At 36.4% G+C, this 19,612-nt stretch overlaps 1 protein-coding gene across 1 annotated transcript; it reads left to right on the forward strand.

The window, feature by feature from the left end:
- The first annotated feature begins 8,134 nt into the window (after nucleotides 1–8,134).
- On the forward strand, nucleotides 8,135–16,201 carry LOC121521813 (trichohyalin). The gene is made up of 5 exons (XM_041805984.1): nucleotides 8,135–8,730; nucleotides 8,887–9,086; nucleotides 9,174–9,817; nucleotides 9,938–11,266; nucleotides 16,100–16,201. Exons 1-5 carry the CDS (start codon nucleotides 8,135–8,137, stop codon nucleotides 16,199–16,201), a joined length of 2,871 nt encoding a protein of 956 aa, XP_041661918.1.
- The last annotated feature ends 3,411 nt before the right edge of the window (nucleotides 16,202–19,612 follow it).

Genomic DNA, 19,612 nt, shown 5'->3' on the forward strand with positions numbered 1-19,612 from the left:
CAGAGAAAGCAAGGAGAGGCCCCTCATTCTCCTTTAACACAGACACAAAACAACCAACCACCATTCTACTGCAGAACATGTCAGCAGCTCCTGGCTGCACTTTTGATAGGATCTGCCTTTATGCAAAGAGAAAACTCCAGCACATGGTTATCCAACTACAGACTGCTATGAATGACCACTTAGGAAGGAAAAAATGCACAATTTTTAATAAGGTCTAGGGTTGGTGTTCAAGTTTTGTTTTTTGTGAGGGCTTTTATTTTGAAGGTAGGTTTTCTACTGACATGATAGGATATGAAGAGCCCAGCAGGTGGTCAGAGAGTCAACTGATTGAAGGAAAACTCATGGTACTTTAGCAACCAGCTGGAAGATGCACAAGGTATGCTTTATCTTTCAAATGCGTGGTATTCTGTGATTATTTTCCTTGTGTATGTATATCCATGTGCATGTATAGTTGTTGTAGTGTTGTCCATTGTTTCTAGGCCTGTAGGTTTGCCTGTGCATTTTGATGAGTTTACCAACTTATTGATCACTAGTAATTAGGCCTTTTAATGTTTTGTATTTACTTGTTTGTATATAGATTTGATTGTTGTATGTTTTCACTGTTGTTTTTAACAGATAATTGTGTAAATGTATCTTTTGTAAGTCCTTTAGTTGATTGGAAATAGATGACATTTTGCTTGGGTTATGTTTAATTATTCAGCTTTCTAATGTCCTTTTTTAATTTTCTGTTTCCCACAGCTCTTACAGTGTGTTTTAGACAATTTGCACTGCCTTAAAGGAAAATAAAAAGGTTTCTTAAACCATCAGTTTGAGAGTCTTCCATTGCTCCGGCTGGGGATGCTTCAACAATTTAGGCCTTCATTAACCTTCTGGCATCACTCTGGACATTTCTGGGTGAATTTTTCACCATCATTTTTTTTGAAAAGTTTGTCTGTGTCGCTGATTTTTTTGTAGAAAGATTTTTCTTGATTATTTTTGAGATTCTAATTTCAGTTTTTTAATGGACCTATACACCATAACGAGCCACTGGGGACAAAATGTTCCACTTGGAAAAACATTTATTAGAAATGACAGACATTTTGCTTTCTTTGAATGATGATTTTTATGAACTTTTGTCCTGACAAAAACCATTTAATGGTCAGTTATTTACAAGAGCTGAATCCTTTGAATGCCAAAAAAAATCACAATCAAAAGTATTGTCCATATAATAAAAAGGGGTGGGTACTTTTTCTAAATTACAGTCTAGGACAGGGGTGTCAAACTCACGGCCCAGGGGCTAACTTCGACTTCATAATCCCATAGTTTGACCTTCTGACTCACAAATTAACAATATGTATCATATTTTGACTTTTTAAACTTATGATTTTGACTTTCTGATATATTTGACTTTTAAAAACACATTTTTTTCCAATTTCAATTTTTTGTAAGACTTCTTTGTCTACAACTGGCTCACTAGGGGAGTAAAATCCTTCAGTGCACAACAATTTTAGATTGCGTCAAAAATAGTTTTGTTGCTAATCTTTCAAAATCCCACAGCAACCTGAGAACTTTTTTTTTTTTTTTTTTTTTTTAGAAAATAACATTTTTTTTTTTTTTTTTTCCATCAAAACATTGTGTAATCAAGCCAGCATTTAAAGGGTTAAAATCCCCCAAATATTCAAATATCTGGCAGTTTTAGTTGGAGCTTAAAAAGTAAAAAGAAAAAATATTTTAATATATTATTGAAATGAATGTTTGTCACAGTAGATTTTTTACTTTTGCTAAAATTAAGCTGAATTTTTCTTTATTCAGCTGAAATCTCCTGGACTCCTGAGGTACTAAATGATCAGTTACAGCCTAGCTTATAACAAAGATTATGGTCTGAAGTTTCTTAAGATTATAATATCTTTTTTATGAAGTCAATAGCTGTCTTTGACTTGGCACTTACACAGTGGAAATTGACCAGATTTTTTATTCTAGTCAATTCACTGGGGATTACAGGATGGAAAAATATCAAGATATACATTTAAATAACAAGATAGTTTTGAAACAGTGACATTAATAAATAAATATAAACAAGAAAATTATACGACTGATAATTAGGCTATAATTAATTCTGAAATGATGTTTATTAATAACTTGATGGGTGTCTCATATTTCTACTTTTCATTTGAAAATGTATCAACAAGTCGGGATTTTGATGTTTTATTCTTTAAGTTAATTTATTTCATCAGAAATTGAGCCTAAATATTAAGCTGTTATAAATGCAAACAACACTGGTAATGTAAGGACGTTCATGGTTTCCATACAGGGGCGGACTGGGGGGAAAAGTGGCCCGGGAGTCACTGACAGACCGGCCCATTTAATGCATGGTACTGGGGAGCCAGCCAGCTGGCAGCATACGTTTCATTTCACTTGATGAAAAAATCTATGCTTTAGTGTTTGTTTGTTTTGGGCTTTTTTGTGCATTTATTAGAGAAAGGACAGTGGACAGAATTGGAAACAGGGAAGAGACATGCAGGAAATAGTGCCACGGGCTGGATTCGAACCGGGGTCGCCTGCGCACCTTAACCACTCGACTACCAGCGCGCCCATGCTTTGGTGTTTTGACTGTAACTCATACAATTATCAATAACCTGAAGAACCCAATTGAATAGCCAACCAAAAATGGCAGATTCTTATGCAGTGATTTTAATGCCTACAGGTCAGTGATTCAATAATAGCTATAATGACCCATCAATTTGCCAGGCTGTTGGACATTGGAAATACACTGACTATCTATACCCTGAATAAACCACTAGAGGGCAACATAATTACAACAAGAAGCCATTTTAAAAGACATTTGATTTAAAAAAAGATTAGCAAATATAACTACAACTGCATAAAAACTTAACCCAGAGCATTTATGAAAATGAAATCTAAACTGAAAATAGTAAACTGACATTTGAAAACTAAAAACTTGAAAGGTGAAGGACATTCACTTGATTCTTCTTACTTAAGCACCTTTCCTCTGCTTTTTTAGTCCTTACCAATAAACAAGCTAGTAAGTCAGTCAGTCAGTGCCAGTCTGTCTCCAACTATCCCCCTCTTGATTGTGTGGTATAAAAGTGAGGGATGCAAGGTGCATTGAAACTCAACAACATAACAGTATACAGAGTTCTCGTCCATGTGTTGCTTATGAAGGCTTATGTTGACAATGGGGCAGGGGTAGAAAGTGACTGATTACATTTACTCAAATTACTGTAATTGAGTAGCTTTTTGTGTACTTGTACTTTTTTGTGTAGGTTTTAAAATCAATATTACGTAAGAATTTTTTGAGTGAAGTATTGTACTTAATGACATTTCAAAAAGCATCAAATACTGAGTTCAGAAAATAAACACTAAAAGACAAAAGGAGGTCCAAGCTTTCAGTCAACAACATGAAAATGACCAATCGTTTGGCTTTCACATCACATGATGGTCAGTACATGTACATAGCAGAGAATGATTCCATATTTCTTCTCTAAACAGCTGCTGCATTGTACTTTAGGTTAGGTCAAACATTATATCAAAAAACCTGGTTGGAGGTCCACACTTTCTTCATCTTATTGCACATTAAGGACAGGTCCTATTTCACTGTGAAAGCTTCTTGGCAATCAAAAGTAGCTACTCAGTACTCAGTATTTTGAGTAAATTTTAAATGACTTACTTTTTACTTTTACTTGAGTAGATTTATAGAACAGTACTTTTACTTCTACCCTAGTAAATTTTAACCAGAGTAACTGTACTGTACTTGGTTACAACAGTCTGGTACTTTTCCACCTCTGCAATGGGGCCACAGTCCTCTCTGGAGTCCCCTCTGGAACATTTATGCTGGTCTATCTGGATGAGAGACAAGAAATATGGTTTACACATTATTGAAGTTATCAGCAAAATATAAAGATGGCAGTATTAAGGTTTAGTGCACTAGTTAGTACATATGGCTAAAAAAGCAAACAAGCCAAACAAGCATCATGGTCATTAACCTCACCATTATCATAGTGGTGCTTTGTATGGGTTCTTGAGGCCTTTCTGCCAGTTGCTCTCCTGTTTTGCCCTTGGTGTCATCATCATTTCTGCTGTGAGGCCTCTCTCCATCCACCACATCTGGATCATCTTCAGTTGAAGTAAGAGATTGGTGTTGTTAATCATGCTAGTTCATCAGTGCAACAACACTATCAGTAAACATTAATAGGTTAGTTTATATCAGTATGTACATGAGATGAGGTCAGGATATCGCACTTTATTAAGCCTTGCACATACACACCAGGGCAGCACAAATTCTGTTTGCTTTTCTATTAATAGTATCATTATTATTATTATTATTATTTTATTAATTGTTCATCATCATCCCAATATTAACTTGCCAACACAGCCTGAACCAAGATAAATAAGAAAGTTCATTAAAACGTGGTAACAAATTATAATATGCACTGCAAACTCAAAAATCATCAGGTGAGAAAAGGCGTGATGACTCACAGTGTATGCCTGCCTATAGGTTAAAAGCCAGTTGCAAGATGAGAGGGAGAGAAATGATCTATATAAATCTATTTGGAGAAACAAAAACGATCTAATTATAGATTCTAAGTATTCCATTACACCTGATGTTCCCTGTACTTGTCATAGACATAATAGGTGTTTTTATTTAAAGTTGATCAGACCCACAATCAGTACCTTGATTTAACTCCAGTAAGTAATCAATATCATGTTCATGCTTTCAGCTTTATAACAAAACCCATTTCATGTAGATTGGTTCAGGATTAGGCAACGTAGGGCAGATTTTACAGGCGAAGTGAGCTTATTTATATTAAGCGTTTGCTAATCCCGCCCGTTCCAAGATGGCAGACCGGCAGACGCAGAGGCTACGTTTAACAGCCGTGGATGCGTCATCTACGTAGGGATGGCCGTCGGCCCACCGGGGAAATCCCTGGAAATCCCCGGCTTCCCCACGTCAATCCGCCTCTGACTAAGGACATTCATGGTTCCCATAGCAACAACAGAAATGGACGTAGACGTAAGGTTTCATACTTGTGATTGGTGGAAATGAATTCTGAAACGCTAGTTCCATTCCGAGGGTATAAATACAAGCTGAGATCAACATTCGTCCTTTTTCACCAAGAATCTTTGGAGAGGTATGTGTTTATTCTGAGCTAGCAAGCTAGGCTAAAAGTTAGCTTAAGCTAGCGAAGCTCGGTCATTTTATATTTTCGTCAGTTTTGTGAATAAATATATCTTGTTGAGTTTGAAAAATGATTTCAGTGCCTTTGTTGTCAGAAATATTGTAAGGTTTATTTAAAACAAAAAAAAAGTGAAACGGGTTGTGGTTGAGAAACGTTAGCTTTGGTTTTGAAACCTGAAAGATTTTAAATCAAATTTGAAGGTATGAGATTTTCTTAATGCTGTAAAATCTAAAGAAATATGAGTAGTTTAGTTTTTAGTAGCTTGGACGACTGTGTTTGCTGCTACAGAGGAAACTGCCAGACATAATTTCATTGTGTTTTTTTTTTTTTTTTTTTTACAATGCAATGACAATATAGGACTATCTATCTATCTATCTATCTATCTATCTATCTATCTATCCAGTAAAGAGAGACAAAAACAACGTTATGTGTTATGTTATCAAAATAGAATAAAATCTGATTTTTTTCACACATTAATGCATTGATATGTTAAAATATATATGTAGAAAAACAAGCCATTTTAAAATATTTTAGAGTGAAATGTACGTTGCCATTACCACTTAATGTGTCAAACACAGTTGATATTTCATTATTTATATTGTAGCCCATAGAATGCGTCTAGAAATGATTTGTGGGGGACCACTGAAACAAAGACAAACAGATTTAAACAACTTAATTACATATTTTGATGTTTTATATGCACAGTTTTGACATTTATATTATATTATGACCTTTTACATTCATGATTTTGAATTTAATCTCCTATTTTGACCTGTTAGACTCACAATTTAGACTTCATTTGTCATATTTTGACCTTCTAAGATCATGATTTTGACTTTTATCTCATACTCTGAACTTTTAAACTCACAACTCTGAATTGAATTGTATATTTTGACCTTTAAAATATATGATTTTGACTTTAATCTCATATTTTGATCTTGTAAATTCACAATCTTGACTTGATATGTCATATTTTGACCTTTTAGAATCATGATTTTGACATTTATCTCACAGTGAACTTTTAAACAATCAACTTTGAAATAAATCACATATTTTGACCTTTAAAACGTAGGATTTTGACTTTAATCAGATATTTTGACCGTATAGGCTTATAGGACTTTTTTTGTCATATTTTGACTTTTTGAAATCAAGATTTTGACTTATCTCCCACTCTGAACTTTTAAACTCACAATTTTGATATTAATCACATATTTTGACCGTTAAAACGAAGGATTTTGAATTTAATATCATTATGACCTTAGTCTTAGTCTTAGTCTCACAATTTGGACTTAATTTGTCATATTTTGACTTTCAAGGGTTAGCTATGATTTTGACAATAATCACATATCTTGACCTTTCAGTCTCATGATTTTGAAATTTGGCCTAGCTTAACTCTTTGTTTAACCTTTGAAACTCATGATTTAGAATTTTATCAAACATTTTGACCTTTGACACTTACATTTTTTTGTTTATTTGTCATATTTTGACACTTTATACATATGATTTTGAATTTAATCTCATAAACTGAACTTTTAAACTCACACCTCAGGATTTAATCACATATTTATATCTTTTATTGTGACCTTTTTTGACCTGTGATTTTCACATTTATCTCATTTTTTGACCTTTTAGACTGTTGATTTTGATGCTTATCTCTTATAATGTTACCATTTTAAACTCCTGATTTTGACATTTATCTGATATTATTACCATTATAAAATCATGGTTTTGACATTGGTGTCATATGACCATTTACGCTCACAATTTTTATGTTTATTTTGTATAAAGTAAATTTTGTGGCTCTTGATTTTGACTTTTATCTCATATTTCAACATTATAAAGTTAAATATTTAGAATTTTGTCTTATTTTTGACCTTTTAAACTTGTGATTCAGAATTTAATCACATATTTCAGCCTGTTAAACTGACAAATTTGACTTCATCTGTCATATTTTGACCTTTGAATTTCACAACTTTAAATTTGATCGAACATTTTGACCTTGTTAGATGTAAATTTTGGAGTTTATGCCATATTTTGACCTTTAAAATGTATGGTTTTGACTTTAATCTCATATAATTACCTTGAGACACAAATTTTGACTCTTATGTCATACTCTTAACTTTGGCATCACAGCTTTGAATGTAATTACATGTTTTGATCCTGTTGATGCACAATTTTGCCATCTCATATTTTGGCCTTTAAAACGTATGATTTTGACTTTTATCTCATATTTCGACCTTTAAGACTCATGATTTTGAATATGGACTCATTGTTTGACCTTTAAAACTCATGATTTTGACTTTATTCACAAATTTTGATATTTAGAACTCACAATTTTGAGTTTGTCATATTTTAACCCTTTGGACTCATGATTTTAACTTTAATCTCATACTCTGAACTCTTGAACTCAAAACTTTGAATCTAATCACATATTTCGACCTTGTGGATGCACAATTTTGAATTTTATGTCATATTTTGACCTTTTAAATGTACAATTTTTTTCTTTAAACTCTTATTTTGACCTTTCAAACTCATGAATTTTACTTTGATCTCATATTTTAACCTTTTAAACTCATATCAAACTTCTGTTTGATATGATAATATTGTTATGATGTTAATTTCTTTGATATCCTTCATGCTTTATTAATTATAGCTTCATTGCAGATGTCGTCCCAACTTGTCTCTGAAATTTTCCATCCTGATCAAAATGAGATGCTCAAATAATGATTCTAAATATGTTATGAAAATTTTAAAATTGTTTTGCAGTTTTACTGATACAACATAGTGAATTTATCTTTCAGAACACTGAAGCGAGAGAGAAAGATCACCGAACAGTGGACACTACTGGATAAATAACCAACACCAACGAAGGAGAGAGTGAAGCTGAGGAGCTGAGTCAATCGCTCAATAGAAAGAGTGACTCGAGCTGAGAGTGACAAAGGAGGAGGAGGGAGGCGATGGAGAAAGTGAAGGAGGAGGAGATGGAGAGACAGGTAAGTATGGCAAAGAGTTGGAAGGAGGAGAGAGGAAGGCAGGAGAGTGAGAGAGGAGAGAGATTGAGGAGGATATATGGAAAGGGGATGCACAGAGAGAGACAAAGGAGCAGGAGGGAGATGGTAGGACAGGAGTCAGAGGAGAGGCAAAGGAAAGAGAGACAGGAGAGGGAGGAGGGTGAAGGACAGAAGCAGGAAGAGAGGGAGAGGCAGGAGAGGATGGGCAGGAGAAGGAGGCAACAGGAAAGGATGGGACAGATGCAGGAGGACAGACAGGAGCAGGTAGTAAGAGAGGACAGAGAGAGACAGGAGGTGATAAGAGAAGACTCACAACCCCGGAGGGGCATCATTTCTAGACTTAAGCTCTGCTACATGGAACACAGCAGAAACAAGATCATGACAGCTGTGTCCAAGGCCAAGGAGAAGAGTGAGATGCTTCAAAGGAAACAGGAAGCTTTAGAGAAGAAGATCAGTCAGAAGAAGGAGCAGGGACTTAAGAAGAGAAATGAAGAGGGAGGAGACGTTCAGAAGACAGAGGGAAAGGGGGAGCAGAGGGAAAGGCAGGAGAATGGGAGACAGGAGCATGAGCAGAGGGAAAGAGAAGAGAAGAGGAGACAGGAGCAGGGAGAAAAAGAGAGAAAGGAGATAATGAGAGATGACTGTCAACCCCGGAGGGGCATCATTTCCAGACTTAAGCTCTGCTACATGGAACACAGCAGAAACAAGATCATGAAAGCTGTGTCCAAGAGCAAGGAGAAGAGTGAGATGCTTCAAAGGAAACAGGAAGTTTTAGAGAAGAAGATCAGTCAGAAGAAGGAGCAGGGACTTAAGAAGAGAAATGAAGAGGGAGGAGACGTTCAGAAGACAGAGGGAAAGGGGGAGCAGAGGGAAAGGCAGGAGAATGGGAGACAGGAGCGTGAGCAGAGGGAAAGAGAAGAGAAGAGGCAACAGGAGAAGAGGGGGAGAGAGGATCCAAAGGAAAGGGAGGTGAGGAGGGGACCAGAGCAGAGGGAAAGAGGGGAGAGGGTGTTACAGTTAAAGAGGGAAAGAAAGGAGAGGGTAATACAGGAGCAGAGGGAAAGAGAAGAGAGCAGGACACAGGAGCAAAGCAAAAGAGAGGAGAGAGTGATACAGGAGCAGCAGGAAGGAGAGTTGAGAAGGGGACAGGAGGAAAGAGAGGAGAGGGAGGGACAGAAAAAGAAGCAAGGGGATGGGAAGGAGAGCAAGAGAAAGGAGCGGGAGGTGAAAGAGATAGAGGAGTGTATAGATAGATTTTTACAGGAAGACATAGAGAGTTTGGAGCAGGAGGAGAGACACGAGCAGATAGAGAGAGAGAGCAAGGAGCAGACAGAGAGGGTGGCCCCTAAGTCTATAATGATAGTTGGAAAGAAGAGGGAGCAAGGGCAGGAAAAAAAGGTGACATGGCGGGAGGAGATAGAGACAGTTAAGTATGTAGATAAGTATATAGAATACTTAGAGATTTGGGAGCAGGAGGAGCAGAAGCAAAGAGAAAGAGCAGAGAGGGTGTTACAGCAGAAGAGGGAAAGAGAGGCAAGGTTAGTACAGAAGCAGATGGAAAGGCAGAGGTGGAGACAGGAGCAAAGGGAAAGAGAAGAGATGCTGATACAGGAGCAGTTGGAAAGAGAGGTGAGGAGGAGAGAGGAGCAGAGGGACAGAAAAGAGGGAAAGAAACAGCAGCAGAGAAAAAGAGAGAAAGGGAGGAGACAGGAGCAGAGGGGAAAGGGGGAGAGTGTGAGAACGGAGCAGGAGGAAAGAGAGGAGAGAAGGAAACAGGACAAAGATGGGAAGAAAAGGGAGAAGAGGGGGATACAGGAGCAGATAGAGAGGGAGAGTGAGGAGCAGACAGAGAGGCAGATGACTGAGAGGATACAGACAGTTCAAACGAAGGGGGACGAACAGCAGAACAAAGAAGTGACATGGCAGGAGATGAGAGAGGATAAAGATAGAATGTTACAGGAAGACATAGAGAGTTCGAGGCAGGAGGAGAGACAGAAGCAGAGGGAAGGAGAGGAGAAGGTGAGACAGGAAAAGGAGCGAAGGAAAAGAGAGGAGAGAGAAAGAAAGGAGCAGGAGGAGAAAGAGATACAGGAGTATATAGATAGTATGTTACAGGGAGACTTAGAGGGTTGGGAGCAGGAGGAGAGGCCTGAGCAGGAGCGAAGGGAAAGAGAAGAGAGAGAAAGAAAGGAGCGGGAGGAGATGGAGCTAGAGGAGTATATAGATAGAATGTTAGAGGAAGACTTAGAGGGTTGGGAGCAGGAGGAGAAGCCTGAACAGGAGCAAAGAGAAAGAATAGTGAGAAGGAGACAGGACCAAGTCCAGGAGAAAAGACAGGAGAAGGGCAGACAGGAGCAGATAGAGAGGGAGAGCAAGAAGAAGACAGAGTGGGAGGCCTCTAAGTCGATACTGATGGTTGGAAGGAAGAGGGAGCAAGGGCAGAAAAAAAAAGTGACATGGCGGGAGGAAATAGAGACAGTTAAGTATGTAGATAAGTATATAGCATACTTGAAGGGTTGGGAGCAGGAGGAGATGTATGAGCAGGAGCAAAGGGAAAGAAAGGAGGGAGAAAGACAGGAGCATAGGGAAAGAGATAAGAGAGAGACAAAGGAGTGTGAGGAGAAGGAGATAGAGGAGTATACACATAGTATGTTACAGGAAGACTTTGAGGGTTGGGAGCAGGAGGAGAGGCTTGAGCAGGAACAAAGGGAAAGACAAGAGAGAAGGAGACAGGACCAAGACCAGGAGAATAGACAGGAGAAGGGGAGACAGGAGCAGATAGAAAGGGAGGCCCCTAAGTCTATACTGATAGTTGGAAAGAAGAGGGAGCAAGGGCAGAAAAAAAAGGTGACATGGCGGGAGGAGATAGAGACAGTCAAGTATGTAGATAAGTATATAGAATACTTAGAGATTTGGGAGCAGGATGAGCAGAAGCAAAGAGAAAGAGCGGAGAGGGTGTTACAGCGGAAGAGGGAAAGAGAGGCAAGGTTAGTACAGAAGCAGATGGAAAGGCAGAGGTGGAGACAGGAGCAAAGGGAAAGAGAAGAGATGCTGATACAGGAGCAGTTGGAAAGAGAGGTGAGGAGGAGAGAGGAACAGAGGGACAGAAAAGAGGGAAAGAGACAGGAGCAGAGAGAAAGAGAGGAGAGAAGGAGACAGGACAAAGATGGGAAGAAAAGAGAGAAGAGGGGGATACAGGAGCAGATAGAGAGGGAGAGCGAGGAGCAGACAGAGAGGGAGACCACTAGGTCAATACTTATGGTTGGAAAGAAGAAAAAGCAACAGCAGACAAAAAGTGACATGGCGGGAGGAGATAGAGACAGAAGAGTTTATAGAGAGTATGGACTATATAGACAGTTGGGTGCAGGAGGAGAGACAGGAGCAGGAGCAAAGGGAAAGAACAGAGGGGGAGATAAAGGAGAAGAGGGAAAGAGTGGAGAGGGAGAAATACAAGGCAGAACAAAGGAAAATAGAGGGGAGGGAGGAACAGAAGTAACTGAAAAACTGATGTCTGAGGACAGGTAAAGGCTTGACCAGGAGGTGAGAGAGACACAGGGAATGGAGAGTAGGAGTGGGAGAGAGAGAGAGAGAGACAGGAACAGGTAGAGATGGGGAAGGAGGAGAATATAGAGTGTTATAGGAGCAGACAGAGAGGGGGAGCGAGGAGCAGACTGTAAGGGATACAAATGAATGGATACAGATAGTTAGAAAGGTGAGGGAGCAATGGCAGAAACAATAAGACACTTGGAAGGAGGCTGGAGAGACAAGGGAAAACAACAGACAGGAGCCGAAGGAGACAGAGACAGAGGAGTATATAGATAAAATCTTACAGGAAGACATAGAGAGGAGAGACGGGCAAAGGGAAAGCGAGAAGGAGGGACATTATCTTTTGGATTATAGAAGAAAATGATTGTCGAGTGTAAAATTTAAGAATAGAATAAAAGTAAAGTACTAATAAAGCTAATAAAAGTAAGTTTAAAGTTATTTGTCCTCCGATGAAGGGGGTAGGTGGGGGGGTTAGAATATAAAATATAACAATTGTCTAGTTTAATAATTAAAAATGAGAATAAAGGTAGTTTTAAAATTTCAAAAATATATATTTTTAGATCTTTTCACTTAAGTAAAGTTATTTGTCCTCCTTTGGGGGGGGGTGGTGGTGGGGTTAGAATATAAAAGATAAATATTGTCTGATTAAATAACTGAAAATTAGAATAAAGGTAGTTTTAAAATTTCAAAAACATATTTTTAGACTTTTTCACTTAAATAAAGTTATTTGTCCTCCGATGAGGGTGGGTGGTGGTGGGGTTAGAATATAAAAGATAACGAGAAAGTAGTTTCAAACATAAAAAATCTTATATCAGTGTGTTTTCACTAGAATAAAGTTATTTGTCCTCCGATGAGAGGGGGTGGTGGCGGGGTTAGAATATAAAATATTACGATTGTGTAGTTTAATAATTTAAAATTAGAATAAAGGTAGTTTTAAAATAAAAAGCAAAAAAACATATTTTTAGATTTTTTTCACTTAAATAAAGTTATTTGTCCTCCGATGAGGGGGGGTGGTGGCTGGGTTAGAATATAAAAGATAATGATTGTCTAATTTAACAATTGAACATCAGAATAAAGGTAGTTTTAAAACTTCAAAAAATTTATATTTTCAGATTTTTTCACATGAATAAAATTATTTGTCCTCCAACGAGGAAGGTGGTGGAGTGTTAAGATGGCAACATACACTAATTGTATAGTTTAACAATTTACAAAATAGAATTAAAATAGTTTCAAACATAAAAAATGTTATATTATTGTATGTTTTCGCTAGAATAAAGTTATTTGTCCTCCAATGAGGGGGGTGGTAGTGGGGTTTGAATATAAAATATAACTAATGCCTTTTTAAATGATTAAAAATTAGAATAAAGGTAGTTTTAAAATTTCCAAAACATATATTTTTAGATGTTTTCACTCAAATTAAGTTATTTGTCCTCCGATGAGGGGGGGTGGTGGTGGGGTTAGAATATAAAATATTACGATTGTGTAGTTTAATAATTTAAAATTAGAATAAAGGTAGTTTTAAAATAAAAAGCAAAAAAACATATTTTTAGATTTTTTTCACTTAAATAAAGTTATTTGTCCTCCGATGAGGGGGGGTGGTGGCTGGGTTAGAATATAAAAGATAATGATTGTCTAATTTAACAATTGAACATCAGAATAAAGGTAGTTTTAAAACTTCAAAAAATTTATATTTTCAGATTTTTTCACATGAATAAAATTATTTGTCCTCCAACGAGGAAGGTGGTGGAGTGTTAAGATGGCAACATACACTAATTGTATAGTTTAACAATTTACAAAATAGAATTAAAATAGTTTCAAACATAAAAAATGTTATATTATTGTATGTTTTCGCTAGAATAAAGTTATTTGTCCTCCAATGAGGGGGGTGGTAGTGGGGTTTGAATATAAAATATAACTAATGCCTTTTTAAATGATTAAAAATTAGAATAAAGGTAGTTTTAAAATTTCCAAAACATATATTTTTAGATGTTTTCACTCAAATTAAGTTATTTGTCCTCCGATGAGGGGGGGTGGTGGTGGGGTTAGAATATAAAATATTACGATTGTGTAGTTTAATAATTTAAAATTAGAATAAAGGTAGTTTTAAAATAAAAAGCAAAAAAACATATTTTTAGATTTTTTTCACTTAAATAAAGTTATTTGTCCTCCGATGAGGGGTGGTGGTGGCTGGGTTAGAATATAAAAGATAATGATTGTCTAATTTAACAATTGAACATCAGAATAAAGGTAGTTTTAAAACTTCAAAAACATATATTTTCAGATTTTTTCACATGAATAAAATTATTTGTCCTCCAACGAGGAAGGTGGTGGAGTGTTAAGATGGCAACATACACTAATTGTATAGTTAAACAATTTACAAAATAGAATTAAAGTAGTTTCAAACATAAAAAATGTTATATTATTGTATGTTTTTGCTAGAATAAAGTTATATGTCCTCCAATGAGGGGGGTGGTAGTGGGGTTTGAATATAAAATATAACTAATGCCTTTTTAAATGATTAAAAATTAGAATAAAGGTAGTTTTAAAATTTCCAAAACATATATTTTTAGATGTTTTCACTTAAATTAAGTTATTTGTCCTCCGATGAGGGGGGGTGGTGGTGGGGTTAGAATATAAAATATTACGATTGTGTAGTTTAATAATTAAAAATAAGAATAAAGGTAGTTTTAAAATAAAAAGCAAAAAAACATATTTTTAGATTTTTTTCACTTGAATAAAGTTATTTGTCCTCCGATGAGAGGGGGTGGTGGCGGGGTTAGAATATAAAATATTACGATTGTGTAGTTTAATAATTAAAAATTAGAATAAAGGTAGTTTTAAAATAAAAAGCAATGGTGGGTTTAGATAATAAAACATAATTGTTGTCCAGTTAAATAATCAAAAAATCAGAAGAAAGGTAGTTTTAAAATTTGAAAAACATATAATTTTAGATTTTCACTTAAAGTTATTTGTCCTCTGCTGAGGGGTGGTGGTGGCGGGGTTAGAACATAAAAGATAACGATTGTCCATCCATCCATTGTCTATACCCCTTGTTCCGTTCGGGGGGGGGGGGGGGGGGGGCAGGATCCTATCCCAGCTGTCATTTCGGTGAGAGGTGCGGTACACCCTGAACTGGTCGCCAGTCAATCGCAGGACTGACATATAGAGACAGACAACACATAGAGACAGACAACCAGGCACGCTCACATTCACACCTACGGCCAATTTAGAGTGATCAATCAACCTAATCAGCAGTTTTTGGTGGTGGGAGGAAGCTGGAGTACCCAGAGAGATAGAAGATAGATAGATAGAATAAAAGTATTGTTAAAAATAAAAAAAACATATATTGTTACATTTTTCACTAAAATAAAGGTATTTTTCCTCTGATGAGGGGGGTTGGTGGCGGGCTTAGAATATATCAAAGATAATGATTGTCTAGTTTAATTATTCAAAGATGGACCAAAAGTAGTTTTAAAAGTTAAAAAACATATATTAATGAATTTTTTCACTTACATAAAGTTCTTTGTCCTCTGATGAGGGGGAGGTTTGTTGCAGGTTTAGATGACAACACAAACTAATTGTCAAGTTTAACAAATAAAAAAATAGAATAAAATTAGTTTTGAGCATTATAACAATGTTTATTAGCATATTTTTTTACTAGAATAAAGTCATTTATCCTTTGATGAAGGCGTGTGGCAGGTTTAGATTATAAAAGCTAATGGTTTGTTTAGTTTAAAAATTAAAAAGTTGAATTAATGTAGTTTTAAACTTATAAGAAAGTAAAATATTTTTAGAATAAAAGTAGTTTTTATAAAATTTAAACACGCATATTCATGTATTTTATTTTCTAAAATGAAGTTATTTATCCTCCAATGAGGGTGGTGGTGGTGATGTTTAGATTATAAAAGACAAAGATTGTCTAGTTCACTATTCATAAAAGAGAAAAAAATTAATTTAAAAAAATTAAAAAACAAAAATCAAATTTTTTACTCACCTAATGGTTGTCTATTTTAACAATTTAAAAATTGAATAAAAGTACTTTAAAAAAGTACTTTAAAAAAAATGTTTATATTGTATTTTTTCACTAGAATAAAGTTGTCTGTCCTCCAATTTGGGTGGTGCTTGCAAGTTTAGATTATAAAAGATGATTGTGTAGTTTAACAGTTGAGTGTTAAGTGTCCTTCTGTTGGAGTTCTGCTTTTTTGTCGTTGAAGTTTTAAATACAAAGAATCAAGAGGACAGACAGGAATCACATTGAGGTGAGATAAAACAAATACCTGAAAGCCAAAGGTGAGTATGTCTTTATTATTAACCAGTGAATTTTATTTAACATGCTGTCATTGAGAGAATTTGTGTCCTCTCCAGGTCATTGATACTAAGCAGAACACAGGGTTCAGGTCCAGAGGTTCAGGTCCTGAAGAACCAGCTGTGAGAGATGGAGAGGATGATTTACTGATAAGGAGGTAATGAATCTTTGATACAGCCCAGTCTGGTTTGATAAGGTATTAAGTGGACTCCACAGTTTAAATCTCTTTGGGGTTTGTCTGTTCTCTTCAGAGATCGGAAACCTGTTGGAGAATTTGGGGATACTTGCACTGTTGTTTCAAAGGCACTTGCATTATTTATTGTTTCTGGCTTAATGTGTCCTTCACAAATAGAAGAGATGGACACGATTTTTTTTTTTTTAATCTGAGATTTTCATGAGACACTGATTATGTCAGCCTGTTACTATTCAGGGTTGTTGTGGATCCTTAAATTCTCTTAAAATTTTCTAAGTTGGACTTAAGACCACAAAATGTCTTAAAGGGTTATTCTCATGAAATATTGCTTTCAGAGATTACAAACATGAAAATTTTACAAAGACATAACTAAGAAACATAAAGATCAGGGGCAAGAGTTTTAAAACAAATATTGCTAGTTTATCACATTTCACCCAACTAGTCCATGAATATTCTTATCACAGCAACAATCCCACATTAATATATTTTTTTGATTTACAGATTTTTCTCATTACCACAACAGCCTCTGTGATCTGCAACCTGTTTTGTCCTGCTGTTTCATTAAAACCTGGTATTTTTCAAAGTCACAGTATTAAACTGAAGTAAAAAAAACGTATTTATATTATGACCATAGATGAAAAGTCAAATTGATATTTCATATTAATTAATTAATCTTATAATCACTGATGAGACACACATTTCAGAAATGAAGCTGATGGTTGTGATAATGAGTATCAGTACGACTGAACTTACATAGAAATTTTCAAAGTCATACTTAATGGAGCCCTGCATGATCAGACAAGTTCACCTTGTTGGATAGATATTTGTATCTCATATGTTTATTGATCTAAAAAATCTCATTAGATATCTGCATTTTGAGTACTATGAGTTTATAAACCCAACAGGAGGCTGCCATGTTTTGGTCCACACTGGTAGTGTGAAATCACAGCAGAGTTTGCGTTAACCGAAAATTCTCCGTCATTGACGTATTTTTTTGAAGGATGACGAGGACGAGCCTGCATTTCAGCGCAGACACAGAGACCAATGCGTAGACCTTTTCCATTTTGCACACATGGACTATCAAGGAGGTTGTTAAATCTATTAAAAACCTTGTAGCCAGTGGGCTCTCTCACTGACCTCGACATTGTAAATTAGTGAAAGCGCGTCGGTCTCCATGCTGACAGCGCACTGAGAGGGTAATGCAGGTGTCTCAGTGCATCACAGAGGAATGCAGGTCGGTGTGCAGAGTGTTAAGGCTTTTGCACAATGAGTCCATTTTATGTTGTTCTTATCATGTCTGCACACTGACGCCGAAACTGTCAGGTTTTGTCGTTCTGTTTTTTCAGAACAGGTTCGATTTTAAAGAAAATTTCAAATCAGTCCAAGTCATTTCAATGGGTGATTGATGATTCAAAATAAATTAGTTCCTGCTGCTTCCAACTTGCTTGCTCACCTCCACCCAGCCCCCCCCCCGCACTGAAACCTCATTTTAAACTGAAGCTTGCTCATTTATTCAGTGGATATCAACCATGGAAATATAACAGAGACACTACTAATAAAGTCATATTGAATTATATTATACTACAGAAATTAAAGAGAAAATTATAATGACGGATTGCAAAATGGTATGACCGAATTTTTACAACCCTTTCCATCAATATGACAAACAACAAAAAAGTCCAGTGCAACCTCTGTGCCACAGCGCCACAGTGCTCCTCCTCCTCACCATTCAGACTGGCAGCCAGTGTTAGGGCTGCATCTCAGAGACGCTGGACGTCTCACGCATACCTTTTCCTTAAACCACAGGCAGTTATTAGTCAAACTGGACAGGAAAATGATAAATACAGAGCCATATTTACCCTGTTATAGCAATATGTACATCCACATGGTTAGAATATGTTTAAAATCAGTTTCTTGATGAACCAGATGAAGGCCCCAAGCTAAAATGTGTTTGTTTAATAAATTTGTTCCCTAAACTTCTACTATTTATGAAGCTTTTTGTTTCCACACAGTTGGAAATGCTGCAGGTAAAGATAAACACAGTACAAAAACACTTTTGGTTTGTGCTTTTCAGAGTAAAAGCCCACTTTTACAATTCTTTGGAGAAACTCCCTTTGTTTTTACACGGTGCTTTTATTTTGAAAATTTACCAACATGTTCCCACTATACACTGAATCCAGTTACTTGTAGGGAGGTCAAACTTAGGAACGACAGAGCTTTGACAGCAGGGAGACGAAACGAACACGCAGCAAAATCAACTCAAATTTACTCAGAATGCAGATTTCCAGAATATCTAGTGAGTTGTTTAGTTCAGTATACATAGAAGAGACACAAATATACAGCCAACAAGATGAACTTGATTTAAAAAAAAAATCACATGCTTCTAGTCAGCTCATTACCTTATGATGGATGTGACAACAGCGTCAACAAGAGTGTGAGGAATGAACAGTTTTGATTTTCCCATATTAAAAAACTAACATGTTTCATAGAACATGTATTAAGAAATGTACCCACAAACTTTATATCTTAAAAATATCAATGAATTAACCACAAGTTCTCCATAAGTGGTTTTGTCAGAGGCACTGGAGCCAGAAGAGTGTCTCTTCCTGTTGGATGAGAACACTTTTTCACCAGCGCCAGGAGCTGGCTGCATTTCACAGCCTAGTTCAGGAGTTGCGATTTGTTGATGGGACTTGTTAACCAATTTCTTCAGGCTGTCCCAGGAACAGTTTGATGTTCAAAGTTCAAAATATGCTTTAATGGCATGAGTGGTTGACACCTTTGTTGCCAAAGCAGAGTACATCAAAAACAACTATTAATAATTAATAATAATATAATGTATAATATGATAATATATAAATTATAATATATTGATGCTGTTCTTGCCATTGTGTGTCATGTGACAGGATACCTCATGCATGTATTTTATACATATGAACATGTAATTCAGCTGCAATCCTTCTTGGGCTCTGCTGGGGGCAGAGTGCATGTTTGGGTCCTTGTTTCCAGGTTTTGGATATTCCAACAGGTGATGGGGCAACAGCCTCACATGTAGAAGCCTGTGTGAAAGCAACCTGCATCCTCCAGAGACTTCTGAGGTCAACAGAAACCCAACCTCCATCCCCTGAAGAATCAGTACCCAAGGGTGTCTTGGATCCAACAAGTCCACCAGATTACTAATGCAGCCAAAGGAGAGGTTCACCTCGTATTTCAACTTTTAGGCTGCCGAGCCACCCTGGAGGCTTTTAGTTGTGACCAACCCTACAGTATTTCACAAACAAAAGGCCCTTTTCAGGGCCACTGAACTCTATAAAGAGCAATTCCCATAAGCTTAATCCCAGGACTCTTAATGATCTATCTATCTATCTATCTATCTATC

Source organism: Cheilinus undulatus, linkage group 14 (assembly GCF_018320785.1).
Source record: "Cheilinus undulatus linkage group 14, ASM1832078v1, whole genome shotgun sequence".
NCBI classification, from domain to species: domain Eukaryota; kingdom Metazoa; phylum Chordata; class Actinopteri; order Labriformes; family Labridae; genus Cheilinus; species Cheilinus undulatus.